Consider the following 27,313-nt stretch of genomic DNA (forward strand, 5'->3'; position numbering starts at 1 on the left):
GACATTTCAGCAAGACATAATCCAAAACACAGCCAAGGATGTAAACATCTCCTTTAAAGATATTATTCCTAGGAAAAAAAACATGACGTGTTCAATACTTATTTCTTCCACTGTATTCAGAAGCCATCACATACCCATAATAATCTTGCATTGAATTTGATATGAATAGGGATTAAAACTGTTTCAATGTTGCGATTTTCTTTTGCTTTGGGTTTTGGCAACTTCATGTGGTTATTGTGGCTTTCTTTGAAGCTGACATTATTTTCTTTTCTCATTTTGAACAAAAATCACTACCTCACATTCCCTCGTTTTGAAAGCAAATGGAGAAGTTTTGAACAATATGCAGCCAGTACATGGGGTTGGAATTACAAAAAACTAATATAAAATATAATGAAATATAATGGATAGAAAAAGTACTCCATTCTTAGTCATCCAGATTTTTGTAATGTTATGTGATTAACACCGTGTCCTAATATCATCCAATGTAAGGAAGACTGTTTCCGTCACTGAATAAAGCATTAAAAAAAGCTTATAGTGTCTTTTTTTCTCCGAATTGTGTGACACAAATGCAAAATTGTGATATAAAACCTCAAAAATATGAGTCAGAATTGTTAGATATAAAGTTAGAATTGTTAGATATAAATCACATCTAAGAAATAAAGTCAGAATACTGAGATAAAAAGAATTCAGAATTCTGACATTTGTATCTTGCAATTCGATGAAATTAAGTGGCAATTGCTATTTATAAAGTCTGAATTCTGAGATATAAATTCACAAGTTCTTATAAAGATAAAAAAAGTATTCAGAATTCTGACATAATTCTTATATCTCACAATTTTGAGATAAAAAAATTGCAATTCTAAGATATAAATTCAGATTCTGAGAAAAAAATTGCAGTTTAAAAAGTCCGAGTTCTGAGATAAAAAGTCACAATTCTGTTTCATAAGCTAAGGTCAGATTTCTGAGATAAAAAAAAGTTGCAATTCTGACTTTGTATCTCGCAATTCTCCGAAATAAAATTACAATCTTTAAAAAAAATAAGAATTCAGTGGTGGAAACAGGCTTTCATGCCAATGTAACAGCATTCCAGCAACAAGCAATTTGACTGTCTCCACCAGACGTGACATAACAGAATCATTTAAATACCAACCGTTGAGAAGCCCAGAATAGTGAACTGCACTTCTAACCTATTGAACAACTTTATAACTGTCTTATATAACTTATTTATAACTAACTTACATAACTATCTGCTGCTGCTTTCAGTATGGGAGTAAATGTCATGCAAAATGGGGTTTAAACTCACACTGGGAACATTTATGAAGTGAATAAAGCCCATAATCAGTACCTGAGGTGATCATTGTCATAGTAGTTTATACTGTTGTTCAGTTGCGGCTACGCAGAAATAGAAACTGTTTTTGTTCATCTCAGATGGTTGAGACAAAAACTGCCTTTTTAACATAGAAAAGATACTTTTAATTGCGAGTATTTACGACACTGTGTTTTATGTAAAACACGTATTTAATAGTTTCATTTCCTTTTCAGCTTCAGGTAAAATGAAATACTGTAATACGGTTTTGAAATGACATGAAGAGAAGTAAACAATATTTTAATTCTGGGATGAACCGTCCCTTTAAAGGTCCCATGAAGTTATGTTCATTTTTATTGGATGTTTGACGTACATCATCTCAACTGAAATACGAAGAGAGGGTGGGACATCGTGTAGCTCCTCCCCTTTTTAAACAACAGCCAATAGAGGTTTGTTGAGAGTGTGAGTGGTTGAGCTCAAGCGCATCAAATGAGAATCGTCATGAAGAGGGCAGGGCATGTCAGACATTAGAAAGCATTTGATTGGTCAGAAGATTTGACGATAAGCTGAAGTATGAGGGGATGTGAGTAAAACCGTTGATCCAAACTACAAGCTTTGCATGTTTATTTCAGATCTTTTTTAGGTCTTCTAAACGCAAATTTTGTCACTGTTTTGGTGTGCAGTAGCAACCTAAAAACTAACAATATTGATACTAACATCTAAAAAACATTCATGGGACCTTTAAATATGTCTGTGTCTGTTCATCTAGTCAGTGGATTGGTTTTGCCACAGTGTATTGGTATTTAAACAGTTGATATTTGTTGTGTTTATAGCGGTGTGTCGTTTCATGGCACCATCATTGGTCTGGCACCTCTTAAAGCCATGTGTTCTGAATACCAGTCCGGTGGAGTCAATTCGGTAACTTTACCTCCATTCTTTTTTTCTTTTATTGCCAAGACTTTTCATTTGTTGAAACCACAACTCTCTCTCTTTCTGCAGGACCACTCTAACAGTGCTGTGGGCATCGCTGCCACTATGGCTCATGAGTTGGGGCATAACTTTGGTATGAGCCATGATAGTCCAGGTTGCTGTCGAGCTCTAGCAGAGGATGGAGGCTGCATTATGGCTGCTGCCACAGGGTGAGAGCCAAAAACTACATGTGACATTATTCATTCATTCATTTTCCTTCGGCGTAATCCCTTTATTCATCAGGGGTCACAACTGAACCGCCAATTTTTCCACCACATGTTTTACACAGTGGATGCCCTTTCAGCTGCAATACTGGGAAACATCCATACACACTCATTCACACACATACACCACGGCCAATTTAGCTTATTTAATTCACCAATAGCGCATGTCTTTGGACTGTGAGGTAAACCGAAGCATCCAGAGGAAACCCACGCCAACACTGGGAGAACATGCAAACTCCACACAGAAATGCCAACTGACCCAGACTGGACTCGAACCAGTGATCTTCTTGCTGTGAGCCGACAGTGCTAACCACTGAGTCACCGTGTCGCCCATGTGACATTATGGCAAGCATTATTTTTCATATTACTAGTACTAGTGTCTCCCAGCATTGGGGGTTTACGAGTTGCTGGGTTGTAGCTCAAAAACATATGCCAAAGTAATTGGTGGTTGTTTCCGCTCTGGCGACCCCTGATAAATCAGGGATTAAGGCGAAAGAGAGTGAATAGTACTAGTGTCTTTTAGATCAGGGGTCTTAAACCTTTTATTTTATTTTATTTTATTTATTTTATTTATTTTATTTTATTTTATTTTATTTTATTTTATTTTATTTTATTTTATTTTATTTTTTTATTTTATTTTATTTTATTTTATTTTATTTTATTTTATATTTAATGACTTTTTTATTTAATTTATTTTATTCTACATTTAATTACTTTTTTTCTATTAATATTATTGTCATTGTTTCATGTTTTATTATATTTGATTTTATTGATTTTTATTATTTTCTTTTATTTTATTTTAAATTTTATTTATTCAATTTTTTTATATTTAATTTTATGTTTAATTTTGTTTATTTAATTTTTTTATTTAATTATATATTTAATTTCTTATGATTTTAATTACTTTTACTTTTCTTTTATATTTTATTTTAATTTTTAATTTTAATTCAATTAACATTTTATTTTATATTTAATATATAATTTTAACAAAATTTAATTTACTTTCATTTTATATTGGGTAAACTTACATACAACAAATGGGAGAGTACAACAAATAATTGTTTTCACTATTTTCTTATTTGCTAAAATAATAAAAAAAAAAAACCTCAACAATGGCGTTATTGTCATGGATTGGTCAGGCTCTCACGACCCCCACTCACGAAGATCACCATCACCTGACTTCTAATGAGCACACAGCTGCATCACATTCACGAGCACCAGATAAAAGCACAGCACTCCAGTCGCTCATTGTCCGGGCTCGTCTCGACGAAAGCGGACAACTGAGCGACCACTCAGCGTAGTCATCCTCAGCTAAACAAACGATTTACTTACCTGTTCTCTTTGTATTCCTCCTAGTCTTCCTGGTCCTCCCGAATCGTCCTGTCTTCCAGTCCTTCCAAGTCTGTGTCATCCTCTGTCAGCTGTATCTGGTGTGTGCTGTCCATCCTCGTGTATTCCTGTTACCCAGCCACGGAGGAAAAGACCCCAACATCATTCCTGATCCTCCTGGCTATCCTTCATGTGCTCCTTGTTGTCATTCAATAAACACCCTAACGTTTCCTTACCTCTGTCTCCCGTCCGCTTCATAACAGAAGCCCGGACCGATAACGACGACAACATGAGCACCCTCGATCACTTTCAAGAGCTGGTGGACCAGTTGAAGCGGATTCTACAGCCACCAGCTCCACTTTCCAACGCACCACCAGCACCGAGCACTTCCGCCTCCACAGTTTCTTCTTCGGCCCTTCCTTCCAGTCCCATGGCCCGACCAGCGCCCTACTCAGGCGGAGCGGGGGAGTGCAATGGTTTTCTGTTACAATGTTCCCTCATATTCGAAATGCAACCTTCTCTATATCCCACAGATAAGTCAAAGATCGCCTACATCGTATCACTACTCTCTGGACCTGCACTTAAATGGGCTGAGACGATCTGGAACCAAGCCGGGCCGGTCATGAATTCCATCACTACCTTCACGGAGTATTTCAAAGAGGTGTTTGGACGTTCTGATGGGGAAGTAGCCGCTGGAGAGCAGCTGTATCATCTAAAGCAAGGTACTCTATCTACACAGGAATATGCTCTCCGGTTTCGCACTCTAGCAGCTGCAAGTGGATGGAATGAGAGATCGTTGTTGACCACGTACCGGCTCGGCTTGGAACCCACTCTCCGAATCCAGCTGGCCACATTAGATGATACAATGGGTCTGGAGAGATTCATCCAACATTCTCTCCGATGTTCCGATCGTCTCCGTTCCTATCAACAGGACACCATCACCCCCTCGTCTGCACTCCTCCAATCGCCTGAGTCAACAGCCTCTCCAGAACCAGAACCCATGATAATAGAGTCTGGAAGACTGACATCAGCGGAACGACAGAGGAGGCTGACCCGGGGTCTGTGTCTATACTGCGGTGTCAGTGGACACACCCGTATGGAGTGTCCCCTTCGTCCCATTCGGACTTCAGTGAGTGTATTCAGTACGAATATTGAACAATGTAAACCACTTACTACCACCGTACAAATAACTACTGCCTCTATTTCTCTCCTTGTCACAGCCCTCATCGACTCCGGGTCAGCAGGGAACTTCATCTCCCAATCCCTCTGTCGTCAACTCCACCTCCGTACTGAGGCGTCCTCGCATATATACCAGATACAACCGATAACCCAGTGCACTCGATCTTCGACCCGTATCCATCGACAATGCGAAGACATCCTTCTTCAAGTGGGGCTGTTACATCAAGAGAGGCTTCAATTTCTGGTTCTGGAGGGTGCAAATATGGACATCATTCTAGGGCGCCCGTGGCTGGTGAAGCACGATCCCATCATCTCTTGGGGCACAGGAGAGATAAAGAAATGGGGATCTGGATGTACACCTACCTGTTTTCCAAATCTCCCTCTTCAAGGTCGGAACCCCATTTCTTTGTTTGCAACATCGGTCGAGAGCCCTCCTGAGAAGCAGTCTATCCACATTCCTAAGGAGTACAGCTCCTTTCATGATGTCTTCTGCCCCAAGAGAGCTTCCCAGCTACCGCCGCATCGGCCATGGGACTGCGCGATCGACCTAGTTCCAGATGCCCAGTTGCCAAGAGGTAGGATCTACCCGCTCTCGCTTCCAGAGAATCAGGCAATGGAAGATTACATAAGGGAGGCTCTGAGTCAGGGGTACATACGTCACTCAAAATCACCAGCCGCCTCAAGCTTCTTCTTTGTGGCCAAGAAGGACGGAGGGCTGCGTCCATGCATCGACTACAGGGTCCTAAATAACGGTACAGTAAAATACCGATATCCCCTTCCTCTGGTACCAGCCGCTTTGGAACAGCTCCGAGAAGCTAAAGTCTTCACTAAATTGGACCTCCGCAGCGCGTATAATCTGATAAGAATACGTGAGGGGGACCAATGGAAGACAGCATTCGTGACCCCTACTGGCCACTATGAATATGAGGTCATGCCTTACGGTCTGGTCAACGCCCCCTCCGTATTCCAAAACTTCATTCATGAAGTCCTCCGGGAGTTTCTTCACCACTTTGTAATAGTGTACATAGATGACATCCTCATTTACTCCCGGAGTGAGGCCGAACATCGCCAACACGTTGCGGAGGTCCTACACACATTGAGAGAACATCACCTCTACCTCAAAGCGGAGAAATGCTCATTCCACCAGAAGTCGATTCATTTCTTGGGATACATCATTGATCAAACCGGTATACGTATGGATGGGAAGAAAATTGAGGCTGTTCTATCCTGGTCAGAACCCACTTCCATTAAGGAGCTCCAGAGGTTTCTTGGGTTTGCTAACTTTTATAGACGGTTTATCAAGGACTACAGCAGGATTACATCACCTCTCACTAATCTCCTCAAGGGTAAACCCAAAGGACTGGAGTGGACCAAAGAAGCAGCCGCAGCCTTCCGCCTTCTTAAGAAGGAGTTCACAAGGGCCCCACTCCTGACTCATCCTGACCCAAATCTTCCTTTCGTGGTGGAAGTGGACGCATCCACCACCGGCGTCGGGGCAGTATTATCTCAACATCATGATACACCGCCCCGACTGCATCCCTGTGCCTATTTCTCTCGGAAGTTGAGCCCGGCGGAGCAGAATTACAGCATAGGAGACAGGGAGCTGCTAGCAATCAAGCTAGCCTTGGAGGAGTGGCGTCACTGGTTGGAGGGAGCCAAACATCCGTTCCAGGTGATCACAGATCACAAAAACCTCCAATATATCAAAGAGGCCAAGAGACTATGTCCACGTCAAGCCAGATGGTCACTTTTCTTCTCACGTTTTGATTTCTCCATTTCCTATCGTCCAGGACCCAAGAATCTAAGAGCAGACGCTCTCTCTCGTTTACACGAGCATCACGATCATGAAGAACTCCCAACGAAGATTCTTCCCGAACACATCTCCATTTGTCCGATCACCTGGAACGCTCCTCCAGTCGTTGCCACTCCGGAAGCCCCTGCTCCGCCGGGATGCCCTCCTCATCGGCAGTTCATACCACCTGAACACCGGGTAGATCTGATCCACTCCTTACATACCTCGCTAGGCACTGGACATCCAGGGATCAACAATACTCTCTCGCTAGTATCCCAACGATTCTGGTGGCCAAACATGGCAAGGGATGTGAGGCAATATGTTCAGGGCTGTAAGGACTGTGCCCAATCCAAGAGCCCACGTCATCTACCCGCTGGAAAGCTCCATCCCTTGCCGATTCCGAACCGTCCCTGGTCACACCTAGGAGTGGACTTTATCACTGATCTCCCTTCGTCAGAAGGTAATACCTGTATTCTAGTCATAGTAGATAGATTCTCAAAGTTGTCAAACTAATCCCTCTGAAAGGTCTTCCCACAGCCTTTGAAACAGCCGACAATATCTTTAATCAAGTCTTCAGGTCATTGGTATTCCAGAAGATATTGTGTCGGACAGAGGTCCACAGTTCATCTCACGTCTATGGAAAGCCTTCTTCAAGCTCCTAGGTGTGGCCGTCAGCCTCTCTTCTGGATATCATCCCCAAACCAACGGGCAGACAGAGAGGAAGATTCAGGAGGTGGGACGGTTCCTGAGGACCTTCTGCAGTGGTCACCAGAGCTCCTGGAGCCAGTATTTGGGCTGGGCAGAATATGCCCAAAATTCACTGCGGCAACCCTCCACCGGACTCACGCCATTCCAGTGCGTCCTGGGCTTCCAACCACCGCTCTTTCCCTGGGATGGCGAACCATCTGATGTCCCCGCAGTGGATCACTGGTTCCGGGAGAGCGAGAGAGTCTGGGACGAGGCTCATCAACATCTGCAGAGGGCAGTCCGTCGAAGCAAGGTAACCGCCGATAGAAGAAGGTCTGAAGAACCCAGATACACACCCGGACAAAAGGTGTGGCTATCCACCCGGGACATACGCATGCGACTGCCCTCTCGCAAGTTAAGTCCCCGATTTGTTGGTCCCTTCACCATCGTGGAACAGGTTAACCCCGTCACCTACAAACTACAATTACCCTCTCACTACCGTATTCACCCTACATTCCACGTATCACTCCTGAAACCCTATCACGATCCTGTTCTTCCCTCCACAGAGCCTGACCACGAAGAGGAACCCCCTCCTCCACTGCTCCTAGAAGAAGGAGCCGTCTACGCAGTGAAGGAGATCTTGCGTTCCCGACGTCGTGGTGGCCAGTTGGAGTACCTGGTGGACTGGGAAGGGTACGGCCCCGAAGAAAGGACATGGGTTCCCAGAGCTGATATTCTCGATCCTAGTCTCATGGTGGAGTTTCATGAGAGCCACCCTGAGTTCCCAGCGCCTAGAGGCAGAGGGAGACCACCACGACGTCGGAGGTGTCGGCCCTCAGGAGCGGGCCCTGGGGAGGGGGGTACTGTCATGGATTGGTCAGGCTCTCACGACCCCCACTCACGAAGATCACCATCACCTGACTTCTAATGAGCACACAGCTGCATCACATTCACGAGCACCAGATAAAAGCACAGCACTCCAGTCGCTCATTGTCCGGGCTCGTCTCGACGAAAGCGGACAACTGAGCGACCACTCAGCGTAGTCATCCTCAGCTAAACAAACGATTTACTTACCTGTTCTCTTTGTATTCCTCCTAGTCTTCCTGGTCCTCCCGAATCGTCCTGTCTTCCAGTCCTTCCAAGTCTGTGTCATCCTCTGTCAGCTGTATCTGGTGTGTGCTGTCCATCCTCGTGTATTCCTGTTACCCAGCCACGGAGGAAAAGACCCCAACATCATTCCTGATCCTCCTGGCTATCCTTCATGTGCTCCTTGTTGTCATTCAATAAACACCCTAACGTTTCCTTACCTCTGTCTCCCGTCCGCTTCATAACAGTTATCAAGACTTTCTAAAAAATGAAAACAAATAGAAAAAAATATAAAATAGAAAAAAATAGTGTGAGACTGATGATGGCAGCCAGAAGAAAGAACAATGTCAAATTTACTGTCCTGCCCCCAATAGACACCACATTACAAACAGTTTTTTTATGCAAATATGATATAATACATCCATAAATACATATAAATGTACTTTTTTTTTATCAAACAATAAAAAACGTTAAAGCATTAAAGATCTGATGACCGCTAAACATGTCATGACAGTCTTGTGACACAGATCCATTGAGATTAGTGGCTAAAATACTATTAGCGTGACAATAAACAATATAATAAGGATTAAATGTTAAAGTGGCCTGCTATAACGCTACAGAATCTCTAAGCTGAATTTTCATTGATTTTCTTGCAGAGCTCCGTTCCCTAGTGTCTTTAACTCCTGCAATCAGAATGAGCTGAAGCGCTACCTGAGCTCCGGCGGGGGGAAGTGTTTGTTCAACCATCCCAACACCAGGGTCATGTACGGCGGGCAGCGATGTGGAAACGGATACCTGGAGGAAGGAGAAGAGTGTGATTGTGGAGAGGTGGAGGTCAGGAGAGAGTTTCATTTCTTCCTCCCGGCTCGTTTTTTCTCCCATGCTGTTATTCCAATTGATTCCGATTTACACTCACATTTTCCTTTTCTGTTTCCTGTACTACAAAGGAGTGCTCGAGTCCCTGCTGTAATGCCCACAACTGCACATTGAAGAGTGGAGCTGAGTGTGCGCATGGAGTTTGCTGTCATGAGTGCAAGGTAAATCACTGTGTAAAAAATAAAACAAAAAGTAAAATAAAACATAAAAAAGAAATATATTTTATTTTTTAATAATAAAATAAAAATAAAATAAAAATAAATAAAATAATAATATTAAATATAAAGTTATATAAAAATGTAAAAATAAATCAATTAAATATAAAATTAAAATGAAAAATATTTATGTAAATTAAAAAGAAATAATAATCATCATGACTAAATTAAATATAAAATTAAATATGAAATATAAAATGAGATAAAAATGTAAAAATAAATTAAAATATTAAATTAAATATTAAATTTAATAAAAATAAAAAACTAAATAAAATATGAAATAAAATAAAACCTAAAATAAAAAGAAATAAAAAATACAAAAATAAAATATAAAATAATGATAATAAAAATAAAATTTTTATATAGAATATAACTTAAAATTTAATTTAAAAACAAAATATAAAATGTACTAAAATTTTAAAAACTAAATAAAATATGAAATAAAATATAAAATTAAATATAAAATAATAATAATAGAAATAAAATTTAAGTATAAAATGTAACATAAAATAAAATAAAAAAATAAAATATTAAATTTAATAAAAATTAAATAAAATATAAAATAAAAAGAAAAAAATTATATATAATATAAAATAATAATAACACTAAAAATAAAATATAAAATTTAATTAAAAATTAAGTAAAACTAAATTAAAAAATTAAATATAAAATAAATAGAAATAAAATAATAATAATAAAATTAAACATAAAATTAAATATAAAATTAAATTAAATTTTTTGTCAAAATTAAAAAATTAAAAAGAAAAAGAAATAATAATAATAAAAATAAATAAAAACTAAAAATAAAATATAAAATAAAATAAAAAAATTAAATAAATAAAATTTAAAAATAAAATTAAATATAAAATACAAACATATTAAAATTAAAAATTGAAAAGTAAATTAAATAAATAAATATAAAACAAATCAAAACAATACAAAATAAATCAAATAAAACGTTTTTATTGTGAATGTTTAGTGTTTGGAGACTTTTAACATAAATATATAAATATATAAATATATATAAATACAGCGTGGTGTTATGTTTAAAGGGTTGACACGCCTCCCCCCCAATTATGTAAATTATGCATAATTTATTGTAATTACTATAGTATGTGCATGTATGTCACCTTAAATTAAAGTGTTACCTATTATGTTTATACATAAGCTTTTATACTTAACATTCGATATGTCTTTCTCTTATTGTTAACGATAACGTTAGACAATTTAGGTTTTTTAGGTTAATTTAGTTTCCAAATGTCCATCACTAAATGAGTTCTGGCTTTATTTTCTTTCTCTGAACACTTGAGCAGCTGAAGAGTCCAGGAGTGATGTGCCGTCCCCCCTCAGGCTCGTGTGATTTGCCGGAGTACTGCGATGGCAAATCAGAGTCCTGTCCTGCCAACTTTTACCTGATGGATGGCAGCAGTTGCGCGAGTGGCAGCGCATACTGTTACACTGGCATGTGTCTGACGCTGGAACAACAGTGCCTCTCTCTTTGGGGCAAAGGTCTGTGCCTGCTGAAGTCTTCTTAAAGGAATACTCCCATTTTCGAAATAGGCTCCTAGTCCTTAGTCCCCTAGTCCACTACACTGTTAGACATTTTATTGTATTTTGCAGTAACTTACTGGCAGAACTGCAACTGCCCCTTTACAGTAACTTACCTGTAAATGTATTTTACAGTAGCCTTACCGCAACTTAGTTTTATGGTAAAATGCCCACATTTAAATTTTACAGTATGACAACTTCTACTGTAGTTTTACTGTAGTTTTACATTTTACACTAGCAGTGCAATACCTTTATTTTAGTGCTTTCTGTTGAATTTAATCAATTAAAAACAAGTGACATATTTTTATTATTTGTCTTCAATCACAGTATAGCAGAACTTTGATTACAGTAATATACCGCAAATTCCTAATATGCAGTAAATTACTGTAAAAGTTTCAAAATGACCCACAATGCAGTGCATATTACGGTAATGAACTGTGAAGAATGTTTGTGGTATTTTACTGGCCATTTTTGCAGTAAATAACTGTAAAATTACAGCAAAGTCTAACAGTATACTCAAGTACTTTGATTACAGTAGAATACTGCACATTCCTAATAAGCAGTAAGTTACAGTAAAAGTGTTAAAATGACCCACAATGCAGTGCATATTACAGTAGTGAACTGTTAAGTATTGTGGTATTTTACTGGGAGTTTTTGCAGTTAATAACTGTAAAATTGTGGCAGAGTCTAACTGTACTCAAGTACTTTGATTACAGAAGAATACCGCAAATTTCTAATATGCAGCAAGTTACTGTAAAAGCTTTAAAATTAACAGTAATTCATTTTATTTTAATTTTAAAATAACAGTAGTGAACTAAAGAATGTATGTGGTATTTTACTGGGCGTTTTTGCAGTAAATAACTGTAAAATTGCGACAAAGTCTAACAGTGTACTCAAGTAATTTGATTACAGTAGTATAGCGCAAATTCCTAATATGCAGTAAGTTACTGTAAATGTGTTAAAATGGCCCACAATGCAGTGCTTATTACAATAGTGAATTGTAAAAAAATGTATGTGGTATTTTAATGGTTGTTTTTGCAGTGAATAACAGTAAAATTGCGGAAAGTCGAACAGTGTACTCAAGTACTTTGATTACAGAATACCTTAAATTCCTAATATGCAGTAAGTTACTGTAAAAGTGTTAAAGTGTACTGTAAAAGTGATATTTTACTGGGTGTTTTTGCAGTAAATAACTGTAAAATTGCAGCAAAGTCTAACAGTGTAACAAGTACTTTGATTACAGTAGAATACAGCACATTCCTAATAAGCAGTTAGTTACAGTAAAAGTGTTAAAATGACCCACAATGCAGTGCATATTACAATAGTGAACTGTTAAGTATGTTTGTGGTATTTTACTGGGAGTTTTTGCAGTTAATAACTGTAAAATTGTGGCAGAGTCTAACTGTACTCAAGTACTTTGATTACAGAAGAATACCGCAAATTTCTAATATGCAGCAAATTACTGTAAAAGCTTTAAAATTAACAGTAATTAATTTTATTTTAATTTTAAAATAACAGTAGTGAACTAAAGAATGTATGTGGTATTTTACTGGGCGTTTTTGCAGTAAATAACTGTAAAATTGCGACAAAGTCTAACAGTGTACTCAAGTAATTTGATTAAAGTAGTATAGCGCAAATTCCTAATATGCACTAAGTTACTGTAAAAGTGTTAAAATGACCCACAATGTGGTGCATATCACAGTAGTGAACTGTAAAGAATGTATGTGGTATTTTACTGGGTGTTTTCGCAGTAACTGTAAAATTGCACCAAAGTCTAACAATGTACTTTGATTACAGTAGATTACCGCACATTCCTAACATGCAGTAAGTTACTGTAAATGTGTTAAAATGGCCCACAATGCAGTGCATATTACAGTAGTGAATTGTAAAAAAAATGTATGTGGTATTTTACTGGTCGTTTTTGCAGTGAATAACAGTAAAATTGCGGAAAGTCTAAAAGTGTACTCAAGTACTTTGATTACAGTAAAATACAGCAAATTCCTAATGTGCAATAGGTTACTGTAAAAATGTTAAAATGGCCCACAATGCAGTGCTTATTATAGTAATGAACTGTAAAAAAAAAAAGTATGTGGTATTCTACTAGGCGTTTTTGCAGTAAATTACTCTTAAGTCTACCAGTGTAGCTATATCAAAAGTATAATTACTTACCCACTTCTACTGAAATTGAGCGATGTGGACTAAGAAACAATTATGGCTTCATTTTTTATTTGTACCATGGTTTCATGTTTTCCAAAGGAAGTGCTCTTGGCAGTGTACTGTAGTTTTGAACAGATATTGTGCTTGGCGGGGATGGTAGCATCTGAATGCGATGCCATCTGCTGCTCTCACTAGCTGTCAGTGAAAACCTTTGAGTCCAGCTGAGATATACAGTACTTCAGACTCACAAACCTATAAGTTGAGATGCAAGTATATCACTCAGTCCTGAATTGTGGGAATATTTTGAGCATTTTTTATCAATTTTCCTTAAACTGGAATAATATACAACAAATATACAGTACTGTGCAAAATCCTAAGCCCAATACCAGCTTTGTTGGCCTAAGACTTTTGCAGAATATATAATCAATCAGTCTCTTTATTAAAAAACAAACAATTAAAATTTAGGACATATGTACAAAAAACAACATCAGCACAACATTCCCTCTACAAGCAAAAGTCTATGTTTAATGTGGCTTCCCTTGAAACCAATTGTACTGACATTTCTGAAATAATGTGTTGTGTAATATCATGCTTGTTTAAGCACGTTCTAGAGTTCTTCTTTAGATTTAGAGAGCTTTCTTTTTATGTCCTGGTGATCTCATACAACCTCTATAATATTCAGGTCTGGACCCTGTGGAGGCCGTTCCATGACTGTCTGTTTTATCAGCGGTTTTCTTTCTCCAAATAGGATTGCACTGAAATTAGTGGGTCATTATTATGCTGAAAATGAAAACTAATACCACTGAAGTCCTTCCAGAAGGAATGATGTAATGAATTACAACCTATCAGTACTTTTCAACATTCGCAATTCCATCAATTTAAACAACATTGCTAACAACACACAGAAATGCAGCTCAAACCGGAGCAAACAGCCTCTCTCCAACATTGGCTTTCACATGTCTTAAACAATTCCACCAAAATATTTCAAACTCTAATTTAACTTCTATCCTAACAAGCCATACATCAACTGAAAGATCATTTGTTCACCCTGTATAAATCTCAATTTAAAAAAAAGTAAATTCGTGGCTAGTTTTATGGTAAAGCGTCACATATATTCATTTTACTATCAACAACAGATTTAATGTTGACCTAAAACTTTTGCTCAGTACTGTATAATTTACTGTAAACTGAATCTATTATTAATGTAAAATATTGCTCATTTTTTAAAAATATGATAACATTTGATTGTTATTAATTATTGTTTAAATTATTGATCAACTTTTTAAATCACCAACAGAGTTGACAATAACAGAGTTCACATTTTCCACCATTTTATGATTTATCTCAGGATGCTAACCTCAAACCAGACATCTGATGTATGTAAAAACCCTGCAGTTATACATAATGTAAACATCAGACAGGTGGACAAATATAAGTATTTGGCTGTAAAAATAAACAACAAGGTTTCATGGAAAGATCATATTGATTAAGATTAAACAAAGAATCTATTTTTTGCATCACCTTAGATCTTTTGAAGCATCAAAATAGATTCTTTAACTTTTTTTATGTCTGTCCTTATGAGTGTTCTGCAGTATTGTAATACTGTATGGTATATGAGTCTGTGAGTTTATGAAGTTTATGAAGATACTTCAAAGATAGTATTTGAAGAATCTCACAAGGCTGGAACATCATTTCAAACCCTAGGCATGTGTTGAATCATGAATTTATACCATTAAAGTACAAAGTCATTTGTACATCAGGCTGTCTTTGAGCTGAATAATGTCCGTGTAAAATGATTTATTAAACTTTTTAGGTCTCTTTATGAGGAGTATTTATGATGTTGTTAAGAAATGAAAAAATTCATATGCAAGTCTGACAATAAAGTTTTGTATTGTATTGTACCGCATGGCATGTCTAAAACAGAATTTTATGTATTTTTATCATATATTATTGTTTTCGAAACATGATACATTCAGTGAAACATCACAATAACAGAGTTGACATATAATTCATACTCAATTTGTGTATCTAAATATTTTGTACAAGTTAATGAGAGAAGAATAAAAACATGCCTCCTTAGCTTTCAGGGTTTCTCGATGGAGGATGTGGCATCATTTAGAGCAAGTCACATGCTTTTTCTATAAGTGGTTTAAAGAATGTCATGTCTTTTTATAACCGATGTAACCAGAATGTAAAGACAGACGCTAAATTCATTCATTCATTTTATACATAGTCACTCCAGCTTCCCCGAGGGCTCCTCTCGGTGGGACATGCCTGGAACATCTCCCTAAGTAGGTGTCCAGGAGGCATCTGAAACAGATGTTTGAGCCATCTCAGCTGACTTCTCTCGAAGTGGAGGAGCAGTGGCTCCACTCTGAGCTCCTTCCGGGTGACATAGCTCCTCTCCCTAAGGATGCGCCTTGCCACCCTGCGAAGGAAACTCATTTCGGTCGCTTGTGTCCGAGATCTTGTCCTTTCGGTCATGACCTAAAGCCCATGACAGTAGGAACGTAGATTGACCGGTAAATCGAGAGTTTTGCCTTTCGACTCAGCTCCTTCTTTACCACAGTGGACCGATACATTGACCGCATTACTGCTGTTGTTGCACCAATCCGCCAGTCAATCTCTCGTTCCATCCTTCCCTCACTCAAGAACAAAAACCCCAAGATACTTGAACTTGTCCACCTGGGGTAAGGACTTTCCTTCAACCTGTATATGGCAAACCACCTTTTTCCGGTGGAGCACCATGGCCTCAGACTTGGAGGTGCTGATTCTTATTTTTTTATTACTGAAATGACAAATAATACAGAAAACAGATATTTCAAGCTCATTTTTAACTCAATGGAGTAAACATAATTAGACTTAATTACTTTAAATGATTAATTCTTATATTATATAATATTACTAAATTCTTTTAGGATAATTGAAGCTGAATGTATAATTCAGGAGGCGGAGAAAGTCAAAAACAGTTATAGTGGGAGTCTTTAAGTTCATATTAATACAAAGTTGTTGTTTTTGAAAGATAACTTGATACAATTTATGTTATTATTCAAAGTGGTTTCATTAATAATAGAAGGTTTATCTTGGAGACTATTCTTGTTCTTTTGTTAATCATATTTTGTGTGTGTGTTTGTCTTAGATGCTCGTCCTGCTCCTGATCTTTGCTTTACTGATGTAAATAATGCAGGTGATGCGTATGGAAACTGCGGCCAAGACCTCATGGGCACATACAGGAAATGCTCTGAAAGGTGAGATGCGTTCAAGGGTCAGTTCACCCAAAAATGAAAATTCTGTTATTAATTACTCACTCTCATGTCATCCCAACCCCCTGAGACCTTTGTTCATCTTCAGAACACAAATTAAGATATTTTTAGATGAAATCCAGGAGCTCTGCCATCCTCCATAGACAACAAGGATCATGAGACATGTATAGTCCAGAAAAGAACCCAAAAACTTTGTCAAAACATTCAATGTGAGTTCTTTTTGTGTGGAGTTTGCATGTTCTGCCCATGTTGGCGTGGGTTTTCTCCGGGTGCTCCGGTTTCCCCCACAGTCAAAAGACATGCACTATAGGTGAATTGAGTAAGCTGAATTGTCCGTAGTGTATGTATGTGAATGAGAGTGTATGGGTGTTTCCTAGTGATGCGTAAAACATATGCTGGATAAGTTGGTGGTTCATTCCACTGTGGTGGCCACTGATGGATAAAGGGACTAAGCCAGGGGTGTTGCTAGACACTCCCTCTACTGGGGCACATCCCCCCTCAAAAAAAATGTAAATAATAATAATAATAAAAAAATGTGTGTGCATATACATATATATATATATATATATATATATATATATATATATATATATATATATATATATATATATATATATATATATATATATATATATATATATATATATGCTCAAAAATATTTATTCTAAATAAATAAAAGTATTATTGTTATTATACAATTATTATTCTAAATAATTAATCCTAAATGTAACTGGAAAATAATCAGTTAAAAAAATCTTTTGCTTAAATATTAATTAACATGTCTTAACAGGAACGCTAAATGTGGCAAGATTCAGTGTCAGAGCTCTGCCAGCAAACCATTAGAGTCCAACGCTGTGGCCATTGACACCACCATCCGCTCCGGTCAGCAGAAGATTCTGTGCAGAGGGACACACGTGTGGCCGCACGGTCATGCTAAAGAGAATCAGAACGACACCCTGGATCCAGGCCTGGTTCTGACCGGCACCAAATGTGGAGATAATGCGGTGGGTACTGGACACATGCAGACCATCATTCACCATGAAATTCCCCAAACAATAGATAGATATTAATTACATGTGCTTACTATATGGTTAGTGTTAGAATGTGGGTTAGTTGCATGTAATTATAAGTAATTAATTGTAATTGCGGTCCCACTTTATATTCAGTGGCCTTAACTACTATGTGCTGAATTGAAAATAAGTAATATGTTGTGCTCGTATTATATTGACAACACTTATGAGGCTCTTGAGTTGGGATACGGGTTATGGACAGAGTTGATAGTATGGGTAGGATTAAAGGTGGGTTAAAGTTAAGTGCAAGAAACATCAAAGTTTTATGTCTTGATTTTGTTCATTACAGTTGTTTTGATAGTGTACCTAGTAATTATTAATTCGTTGTATTATTCACTTATTCGCTTTAATTTCTTTTTGAGCAGATCTGTTTTGAAGGAGAATGCCGTGATGCGTCCTTTTTGCAATCCGATGAATGCAGTACTAAATGTCAAGGCCATGGGGTAAGTCCAAATTGCATGCTTAACATAGATCTAACTGAACTTTACACAAACACGGCCATAGAGCTGCAATTTCCTGTTTATTTATATCATTTCCTCCTCTAATAACCCTCTGATAACAAAACATCTCACCGTTCTCACAATTAGTCATGCAGATTATTTTAATAAATGCATGTGGTTCTAGTGTGGTTTTCTTTCCAGTTCTATCATTTAACACAATTCATGAGAAGATTTCAGTTGAGGAAATTACTTCATTGAGGATATGGTTTCAAAGTGTGGGGAAATTTGGGTGGGTTAAACTGTGAGGTTTTTTTTTGTGCTAAACTTAACACAGACCTTGGTGTCGTAATCATTTCCATAGAATGCAAGTCACTAGGGTGTGATGTTAGTACTTAATAAGGGAGTAGATTTTACAATGTAGGATGCAGAGGGGAACTATCATCAGGGCCCTCTATGACATCAGATAAGGACTAAATAATTGCAAAATGAATATAATTTGCTTCAATTATTGTTTTTTTAAATGATAAAATTTCAAAGTTTACTGCTTAAAAGTTTGTCCTTAAAAAGCTAGAAATTAGATTTTTTTAATAATTATATGGGTCAAAATGTATATTTCATTAATAATCATGCAGGTTAATAATCATAAATGAGTAAATGTATGGCGACGCAGTGGCGCAGTAGGTAGTGCTGCCGCCTCACAGCAAGAAGGTAGCTGGTTCGAGCCTTGGCTCAGTTGGCGTTTCTGTATGGCGTTTGCATGATCTCCCTGCGTTCGTGTGGGTTTCCTCTGGGTGCTCCGGTTTCCCCCATAGTCCAAAGACATGCGGTACAGGTGAATTGGTTAGGGCTAATTGTCCGTAGTGGATGAGTGAATGAGTGTGTGTGGATGTTTCCCAGAGATGGGTTGCGACTAGAAGGGTATTGCGCCACTGCGTCACCCAAATACTATAATAGTGTATATTATAAATATCAATTTCAATTAAAAACAATCACGCAGGTTAATATTCATAAATGCATGTGGATCTAGTGTGGGTTGTGTCCATGTTTATTTTTTATTTCGGTTTACAGTAAAAATAAAATTGAATTAAGACTGAAAATATTAAATCTAAATCAAAATATGAGTAAATACTAAAAAAATCTGATGTAATCAATCATTTTTTCTTATAATACTCCCTTTTCAGGTTCACACATTTGGGTAATCTGTTTTTTTAGATGGTTTTACACTGAAAATGTAGATGAAATTATAGTTGAAGTCATGATTAGCCCTCCTGTGAATTTTATTTTCTTGTTTAAATATTTTACAAATGATGCTGAACAGAGCAAGGATTTTTTCACAGTATTTCCTATAATATTTTTTCTTCTGGAGAAAGTCTTATTCGTTTTATTTCGCCTAGAATAAAAGCAGTTTTTCATTTTATGGTCAATATTATTAGCCCCCTTAAGCAATATTTTTTTCGATTGGCTACAGAACAAACCATCGTTATACAATGACTTGCATAATTAACCTAATTTGCCTAATTAACCTAGTTAAGCCTTTAAATGGCACTTTAAGCTGAATATTAGTATCTTGAAAAATATCAAATATTATGTTCTGTCATCATGGCTAAGATAAAAAAATCAGTTATTAGAAATGAATTATTAAAATTATTATGTTTAGAAATGAGTTTTAAAAAAATCTATTCGTTAAATAGAAATTAGTCAAAAAAGTATACAGGGGGGCTAATAACTCTGACTGCATGTTATTGTTTTTTTTTTTTTGTCCTGCAGCTTTGCAATAATAACCACAACTGTCACTGTCACTCCGGTTGGGCTCCACCATTTTGTGAGACATCGGGTCCAGGAGGTAGTTTGGACAGCGGGCCTGTGATCTCACAGAGTACGTCAACAGAGAGCTGATAACCTCAATATTTCATTGAACCCTATCTACGATGAGTTATGTTTTTGACTGATGTTTTTGTCTTATCTTATGTGCAGGCAGCTTGTATCTTGTACTGGTTCTCCTCAGCCTGTCTTTTCTTCTGGCGTTGGCTGTGCTTGGTGTCTGTTGGTGCCGCTGTAAACAGAGGTTTCTCTCAACCAAAAGCCCAGCTTGTCCTACACCACAAACAAGCATCAAGTAACAGAGTTTATAACTTTTGTGGAGGAAATAAGTATTGAACACATCTCCATTTTTCTCAGAAAACATATTTCTAAAGGTGCTGTTGACTTGAAATGTTCACCGGATGTTGGTAACAACCAAATAAATCCATTTATGCAAAGAAAACTATTCTAATTAGTTTATAAATGAAGCTATGCATAGTAGCTAAAATGACACAAGGGAAAAAGTATTGAACACATGAAGAAAGGGAGGTAAGGTGGTGAAAGCCTAGACAGCAGCTGAAATCTCTCAGCAGTTTTTTAGCAGCCCTTTGCCCTTCATCTGTGTAAATTAATATTAGCAGCTTCAGTCCAAAATCATCATTAGCAGGATGATGACGATAAAACCAGCAAGACAATGATCCAAAACACAACCAAGGAGACTCTCAAATGCTTTCAGAGAAAGAAAATAAAGCTGTAGAATGGCCCAGCCAATCACCTGACTTGAATCCATTATAAAATACAAATCAAAGATCAGATTTGATAGACGAAACCCACAGAACCATCAAGGTTTTTACACTCCAGCGCTTCCCACACATAGACTTTACTTTGGCGCAACTTGCATTACTTTTTTGCAGCTGACTGTGTGCGCACAGCCGAAGCATTAGAGAGAAGCTTTAAATGATTAATCATTTAATAAACAACTTAGATAAACTTTACTATATACTCGGAGAGAACAAAATATACTGGCTGCAAAATATTTGTACATCATTAGAAATAGCTAATCAGCTATTTTGCCTAATTTAAATAATCTACACTTATTATTCTAGTAATTATTATAATTTTGAGCAATAATGTCTATTTTATTCCATTTTTCTGTTATTTATTTCTCATTTGTTGTATATTTTATTATTTTAATGATGTTAATAAATTACATACTTTAAACATATCTAAAATGCTTTGGCGATACTGTAAATGTCATGCCAATAAAGCAACTTTAGAGAAAGAGAGGGAGAGAGAGCAGCCTTTACCTGTCAGTGGCTTCTAAATAGCATAAAAGTAAGAGAAACAGTAGATTTCTTTTATTTTAACAGCCTTTTTTAAAGAACTTTAACCCTTTGAAAAGAAAATGTGTATAACAGTGTCATAATAAATAAAAATATAGTTAAAAATCACCTTTTGTTTTTGTTTGTTGCATGTAGGTTGACAATTTTTGAGCTGAGGGTAAAAGATGTGTTTCAATCCGGCTACCACCGCAAGTATGTTTCAAACCTGTGGGAAGCACTGCACTCATACCTGAGAAATTCATGTGACTTCATTCTCCATATGAAAGGCATCTTTAAGCTGCCATCACAAAAAAAAGGCTTTTATATAAAGTATTAAATACATTTCAGCAATTCAGTGCTTTCTCCTCGAGTTCATTATCAGGTTTTTTTTTTTTAGATTGTCTTATTTTTATTTTTGTATTGTTTGGGTTTTTATTAAAACCTGGTGCAATCCGATGTCAGCAGCTCCTTTAGAAGTATTATTCCCAAGAAAAAACATGACACATACAATACTTAGTTCCCCCACTGTATAAATGCAGAAATCGTTATGTCTTTTGTAGTTTTTGCTTCATTCGAACTCATTATTTCTCTTCTTGTCAGTGGTCCAGACACTCACACGACAGGCCATGCCAACCCAGTGTTCCAGCCAAAGAAAGCTCCCACTGATGAACAGGTGTGAATTTGTTTTGTTGTCTGTGTGTGTTCAGTGTACGTCCAAAAGCACTGTTTCTGCATGTGGAGTTTGCATGTTTTCCCCGTGTTGGCCTGGATTTCCTCTGGGTGCTCCGGTTATCCCCACAGTATATGTATATGTATATGTATATGTATATGTATATGTATATGTATGTAAATGTATATGTGTGTGTGTGTATATATATATATATATATATATACAGTTGATGTCAGAATTATTAGCCCCCCTTTGAATTTTTTTTCTTTTTTTAAATATTTCCCAATTGATGTTTAATAGAGCAAAGAAATTTTCACAGTATGTCTGATAATATATTTTCTTCTTGAGAAAGTGTTATTTGTTTTATTTCGACTAAAATAAAAGCAGTTTTTAATTTTTGAAACACCATTTTAAGGACAAAATTATCAGCCCCTTTAAGCTTATTTTTTTTCCGATAGTCTACAGAACAAACCCTCGTTATACAATAACTTGCCTAATTATCCTATCCTATCCTGTTAAACAGAAAACAGGGAAAAAATAAACAAGGGGGCTAATAATTCAGGGGGGCTAATAATTCTGACTTCAAATGTATACAGGATACAGAATTTTTTTTCTTTTTAAATATTTCCCAAATTATGTTTAACAGAGCAAAGAAATTTTCACAGTATGTCTGATAATATTTTTTCTTCTGGAAAAAATCTTATTAGTTTTATTTCGGCTAGAATAAAAACAGTTTTTAATTTTTTAAAAGCCATTTTAAGGACAAAATTATTAGCCCCTTTAAGCTATATTTTTTCCCGATAGTGTACAGAACAAACCATCATTATACAATAAATTGCCTAATTACCCTAACCTGCATAGTTAACCTAATTAACCTAGTTAAGCATTTAAAACTTTACTTTACCGTCAATTTAAAAATAGTTAATAACTATTATGTTTATAAATGTGTTGAAAAAAATCTTCTCTCTGTTGAGAAATTGGGGGGAAAATAAACAGGGGTGCTAATAATTCAGGGGGGCCAATAATTCTGACTTCAACTGTATATATATATGTATGTGTATATATATATATATATATATGTATGTGTATATATATATATATATATATATATATATGTATGTGTATATATATATATATATATATATATATATATATATATATATATATATATATATATATATATATATATATATATATATATATATATGTATGTATGTATGTATATATATATATGTATGTATATATATGTATATATATATATATATATATATATATATATATATATATATATATATATATATATATACATTTTTATTTATTTATTTATTTATTTATTTATTTATTTATTTATTTGTGACTTATCTGTCACCGTTTGACTGTTGAGAATCTTGTGACTAAATTATATCTAACATGTTGGAAATATAGACTGTATAGAAATAAAAAAAATAAGTTGTAACTGATAAAAGTATTCATATTTTTATCTGCACCTTAAACAAACGAATAATTGATCATTAACAAACAACGAATAATTAAATTTTTTTAATAGTTAACATTGACAAAGTTTAATAAATGCTGTTTAAATATATTTCTCATCTCTAAAACTTTCCATATATTGAAAAAGAAATCCATATATTAAATAAAAAGTGTTGAACTATAATTTTGAAAATGGGTTTTAAAGTTTATTCTTTGCTGTATGACAACCAGACCCTCAGAATTATTGTGGAAAATAAATCTGACCCAGATTTCACCCCTAATTTATTTATATTATGGATTTTCACTGTGTATATATTTTTAAAACTGACAGAAACTGCATAAACAAAAGTTTTTCCCTTTTCAGGCCAGTCCTCGAGCAAGTCCTACAGGTCCACCTAGATCCAGACACAGTATCATTCGGCCCACTGTGAAACCTCCTCCAATCCCAGCCTATGCTCCAGACAAGCTGCTCAGTTCAGAGTCATCCCAGCCCTCTCCATCAGTAAATCCCAAAACAAGACCACTACCACCCAACAGACCCCCACCACCATGCCCCACCACCAAACCCTGCAAAAACCCTGCACCAAAGACTACAGAGGTCAGTGTCTTAGATTAGATTAGATTAGATTCAGTTTATTGTCATCACACATGTACAAGTACAAGGCAACGAAATGCAGTCTTACCAGTGTAGATCCAGTATGGATAAAAAAAATACTAGGCTGCGTCCCAAATTGCCTTCTACTCGAGTAGGTACTACATTTGAATTTCTGGAAGTAAGTTAATAATTATAATAATTAGCACCTACTGAAGTTCTACTAGTATATTGTAACAAGAACCATTACTTAATGTAAAATATAATAAAACTAAAAGTATGAAAGTAGATTCTAGTACATTATATAGACTGAATGTAAAATGGCTTGACTTGGTTGTAGAACATCCTGCATTGTTTGTATCAGAGCTTTTGCAGTACTTCATAAAAAGTGGCTTATTTGCATAATATAATTGCTGTTTACTGACTGTGACTAAATTATGAAGTGAAACGTTGCTGTGTTTCATTCAGACGTCGGCTAAGACTGGCATGCCAGTGTCACCAGCCATGCTGCAGCAAGGGAAATCCAGTCTGATGCCCCCATCTGGACACGTCAGGTAATCAGAGGAGAGAAGTTGTAAGCTAATATGAAGAATGTCACTCACTTTGCATAAAAAAGCTTCACTGTGCAGTTAAAATACTCTTGTTATTTATTTATTTATTTTTTTGTCAAATGATACTTCACCCAAAATGAAAATGCATCCTCTTTTTACTCACTTTCAAGTGTTTCTAAACGTTTATGAGTTTCTTTATTCTGCTGAACACTAAACAAGATATTTTGAAGAAAGCTGAAAGCTGTTAATCCATTAGTAGAAATAACTAATGCAATGGAAGTCAGTTGGTCCAGGGCTCCAACATTCTTCAAAATATCTTCTTTTGTTATAACAGAAATATTGACCTCCAAGTGGATGGTGAGTAAATTATGACATAATTGACATTTTTGGATGAACTATACCTTTAAGTAATATTACATTAAGTCATTAGTGATGGGAGACTTTCAAAGTTTCTGAGCAATTGAACTAATGGTTTCGCAAAATTTCATAACAGCACATGCTGGGGACACCTTGGGGTCAAAATCATGTAAATGCTACAAAAATCAGGCAAACCATCGACTGCAAATGTTAAATTAAAAGTATCACTTTACAAATTCAACTAACTCCATTCATTCATTCATTTTCCTTTGGTTTAGTCTCTTTAACAGTCCCGTTATATAATTTGTGGCGGCACGGTGGCTCGGTGCCGCTTCACAGCAAGAAGGTCGCTGGTTCGAGTCCTGGCTGAGCCAGTTGGCATTTCTGTGTGGAGTTTGTTTGTTCTCACCGTGTTGGCGTGGGTTTCCTCCGGGTTCTCCGGTTCCCCCACAGTCCAAATACATATAGGTGAATTGGATAAACTAAATAGTCCGTAATGTATAAGTGTGTGTGTGAATGATTGTGTATGGGCGTTTCCCAGTACTGGGTTATGAATTTAGAATTTGTAACACTTTGTTTTAGGTTCCAAAAGGAAGTTTCTGGAAAGAGCTGAGTTGCAGTGAAGCTCGCTGAGCGCTACATCAATCACCTCTGGACATCTAAGACGTCTTTAAGAGTGACTAAACAACTATCTCAAAGTGAAGACCACATTACTGACCTGAACACAGAACAAAGGTCAGATTCTTCACTTCAGTGATTTGGGAGGTGCCGTTCCACTACTCCTGTGCCAAACAGTACGTTGCAGTCTGCTTCATTATGACCTCAGAGAAAAGAAAAAGAAAACTGGATGATGAATATGGCATTATTATACAATAACAGCATGGGTCACATAGAAGAATATCTTGCTCCAGAATATGAAACGTCGATTCTTTTGCACGCATCACAATGTAAGTAAATCATATAAATAGTCAAAAATTCTCTTCGTCTAGTCATGAACTAACTTGCACTGTTGGTACAGTTTAGTTTAGTACTATTGTAAAGCTGTACTTGCGGAATAAAAGTACTTGAGATTGTTTTCATAGCAATAATAGTCCAGAAACTCGAACTGTAAATACTGTGAATACTTTTACCTTATATTCTGTGTAGTCATATACTATTTATAGTATGTACTGTACTGTATAAATGTTAATAAGATCAAGTAACCTGTCTTAAAGGGTGTTTGCAATTATGCTGGATAAGAATCCGTTCATATTACACATGGTGCTTTGTTTCTGAATTCCAAAACTGCCTTTTTAGATAATGCTTGATTAAATGTTTTTTTTTTTTTTGTTTGTTTTGTTTTAAATAAGGGCATTAACTAACCCAGGGAATGTATTTAGGTTTAAATAACCTATAAAAATGTCAATCTTAATCTTTTTTTTATACATATTCTTTGTTTGTAAGTCATTTGGGGGGGAATCGTCTCTGGACGATTATAATTTCTTCTTACATCATTTGTTTGGAGAACTATGACCAATGTACTGGATTTCTGTCTGACTTTTTTATGTTGTTGTTGTTGTTGAAATGTTATTTATTCATAGTGTTGAATGCAACAGCGCCTTAAAATAGTTTTTTTCAAGAATAAAACGGTTAAGAAAGGAAACATTGATCTGTTTTATATGTGAAGGTGGATTGCTTTTGCAGATATCCGCATAGGGATCAGAAAAGAGTCACTTTAATTTAAATTCTGCTTAATTTTAATTTCGTATGAAAACAACATATGTAAGAGGTGGTCCTATGCAAAATATGATGCAATGCAGTGCCTTCCATGTCAAATCATTAATAAAAAAAAATTCCCATCGGTTAACCTTGTTGTCATTTTTCTTGTCTTAATAAAGTTTGAAATGCTTGAATTTGTGGAATTATTATTATTTTAGCTGTTCATTTAACATCAGAAGTGGCTTATATGAAAGGCAAAAGCCTCTAGATTACACTTATTTTACCAAAATAAAATATGATCATGCCTTAATTTTGAATTATTTAATTAGGACAGTAAGGTCTGACTTTGCTGAGACAAAAGTCTTGTTACTTAACAGAAATAATGCACAGAATAGAATATAAACTCATGCTGCAGTGTAAAAAGATTTAATATTGTGTCTGACTTCCATGAGCTTGGATGACTGCATCTATACATCTCTGCAATGACTCATATAACTGATTATTAAAGTCATCTGGAATGGCAAAGAAAGCGTTCTTTCAGGACTCCCAGAGTTCATCAGGATTCTTTGGATTTATCTTCAATGCCTCCTTCTTCATCTTACTCCAGATATGCTCAATAATGTTTATGTCTGGTGACTGGGCTGGCCAATCCTGGAGCAACTTGACCTTCTTTGCTTTCAGGAACTTTGATGTGGAGGCTGAAGTATGA

The 27,313-nt window shown here is 36.2% G+C and overlaps 1 protein-coding gene across 1 annotated transcript in view; it reads left to right on the forward strand.

Moving 5' to 3' along the window:
* Window positions 1-26,730, forward strand: part of adam19b (ADAM metallopeptidase domain 19b) — a 68,105-nt gene extending 41,375 nt beyond the window's left edge. The window contains exons 10-23 of the mRNA XM_056471997.1: window positions 2,140-2,224; window positions 2,306-2,445; window positions 9,229-9,406; window positions 9,520-9,609; window positions 10,977-11,172; window positions 16,508-16,616; window positions 17,422-17,635; window positions 18,067-18,144; window positions 19,909-20,017; window positions 20,116-20,257; window positions 21,864-21,936; window positions 23,771-24,004; window positions 24,467-24,552; window positions 25,489-26,730. Coding sequence (XP_056327972.1) covers window positions 2,140-2,224; window positions 2,306-2,445; window positions 9,229-9,406; window positions 9,520-9,609; window positions 10,977-11,172; window positions 16,508-16,616; window positions 17,422-17,635; window positions 18,067-18,144; window positions 19,909-20,017; window positions 20,116-20,257; window positions 21,864-21,936; window positions 23,771-24,004; window positions 24,467-24,552; window positions 25,489-25,519 — 1,765 coding nt within the window. The 3' untranslated portion in view covers window positions 25,520-26,730. The remainder of the gene's footprint in view (window positions 1-2,139; window positions 2,225-2,305; window positions 2,446-9,228; window positions 9,407-9,519; window positions 9,610-10,976; window positions 11,173-16,507; window positions 16,617-17,421; window positions 17,636-18,066; window positions 18,145-19,908; window positions 20,018-20,115; window positions 20,258-21,863; window positions 21,937-23,770; window positions 24,005-24,466; window positions 24,553-25,488) is intronic.
* Window positions 26,731-27,313: the final 583 nt, after the last annotated feature.

The sequence above is a fragment of the Danio aesculapii genome, chromosome 14 (genome assembly GCF_903798145.1).
Source record: "Danio aesculapii chromosome 14, fDanAes4.1, whole genome shotgun sequence".
Classification (NCBI taxonomy): domain Eukaryota; kingdom Metazoa; phylum Chordata; class Actinopteri; order Cypriniformes; family Danionidae; genus Danio; species Danio aesculapii.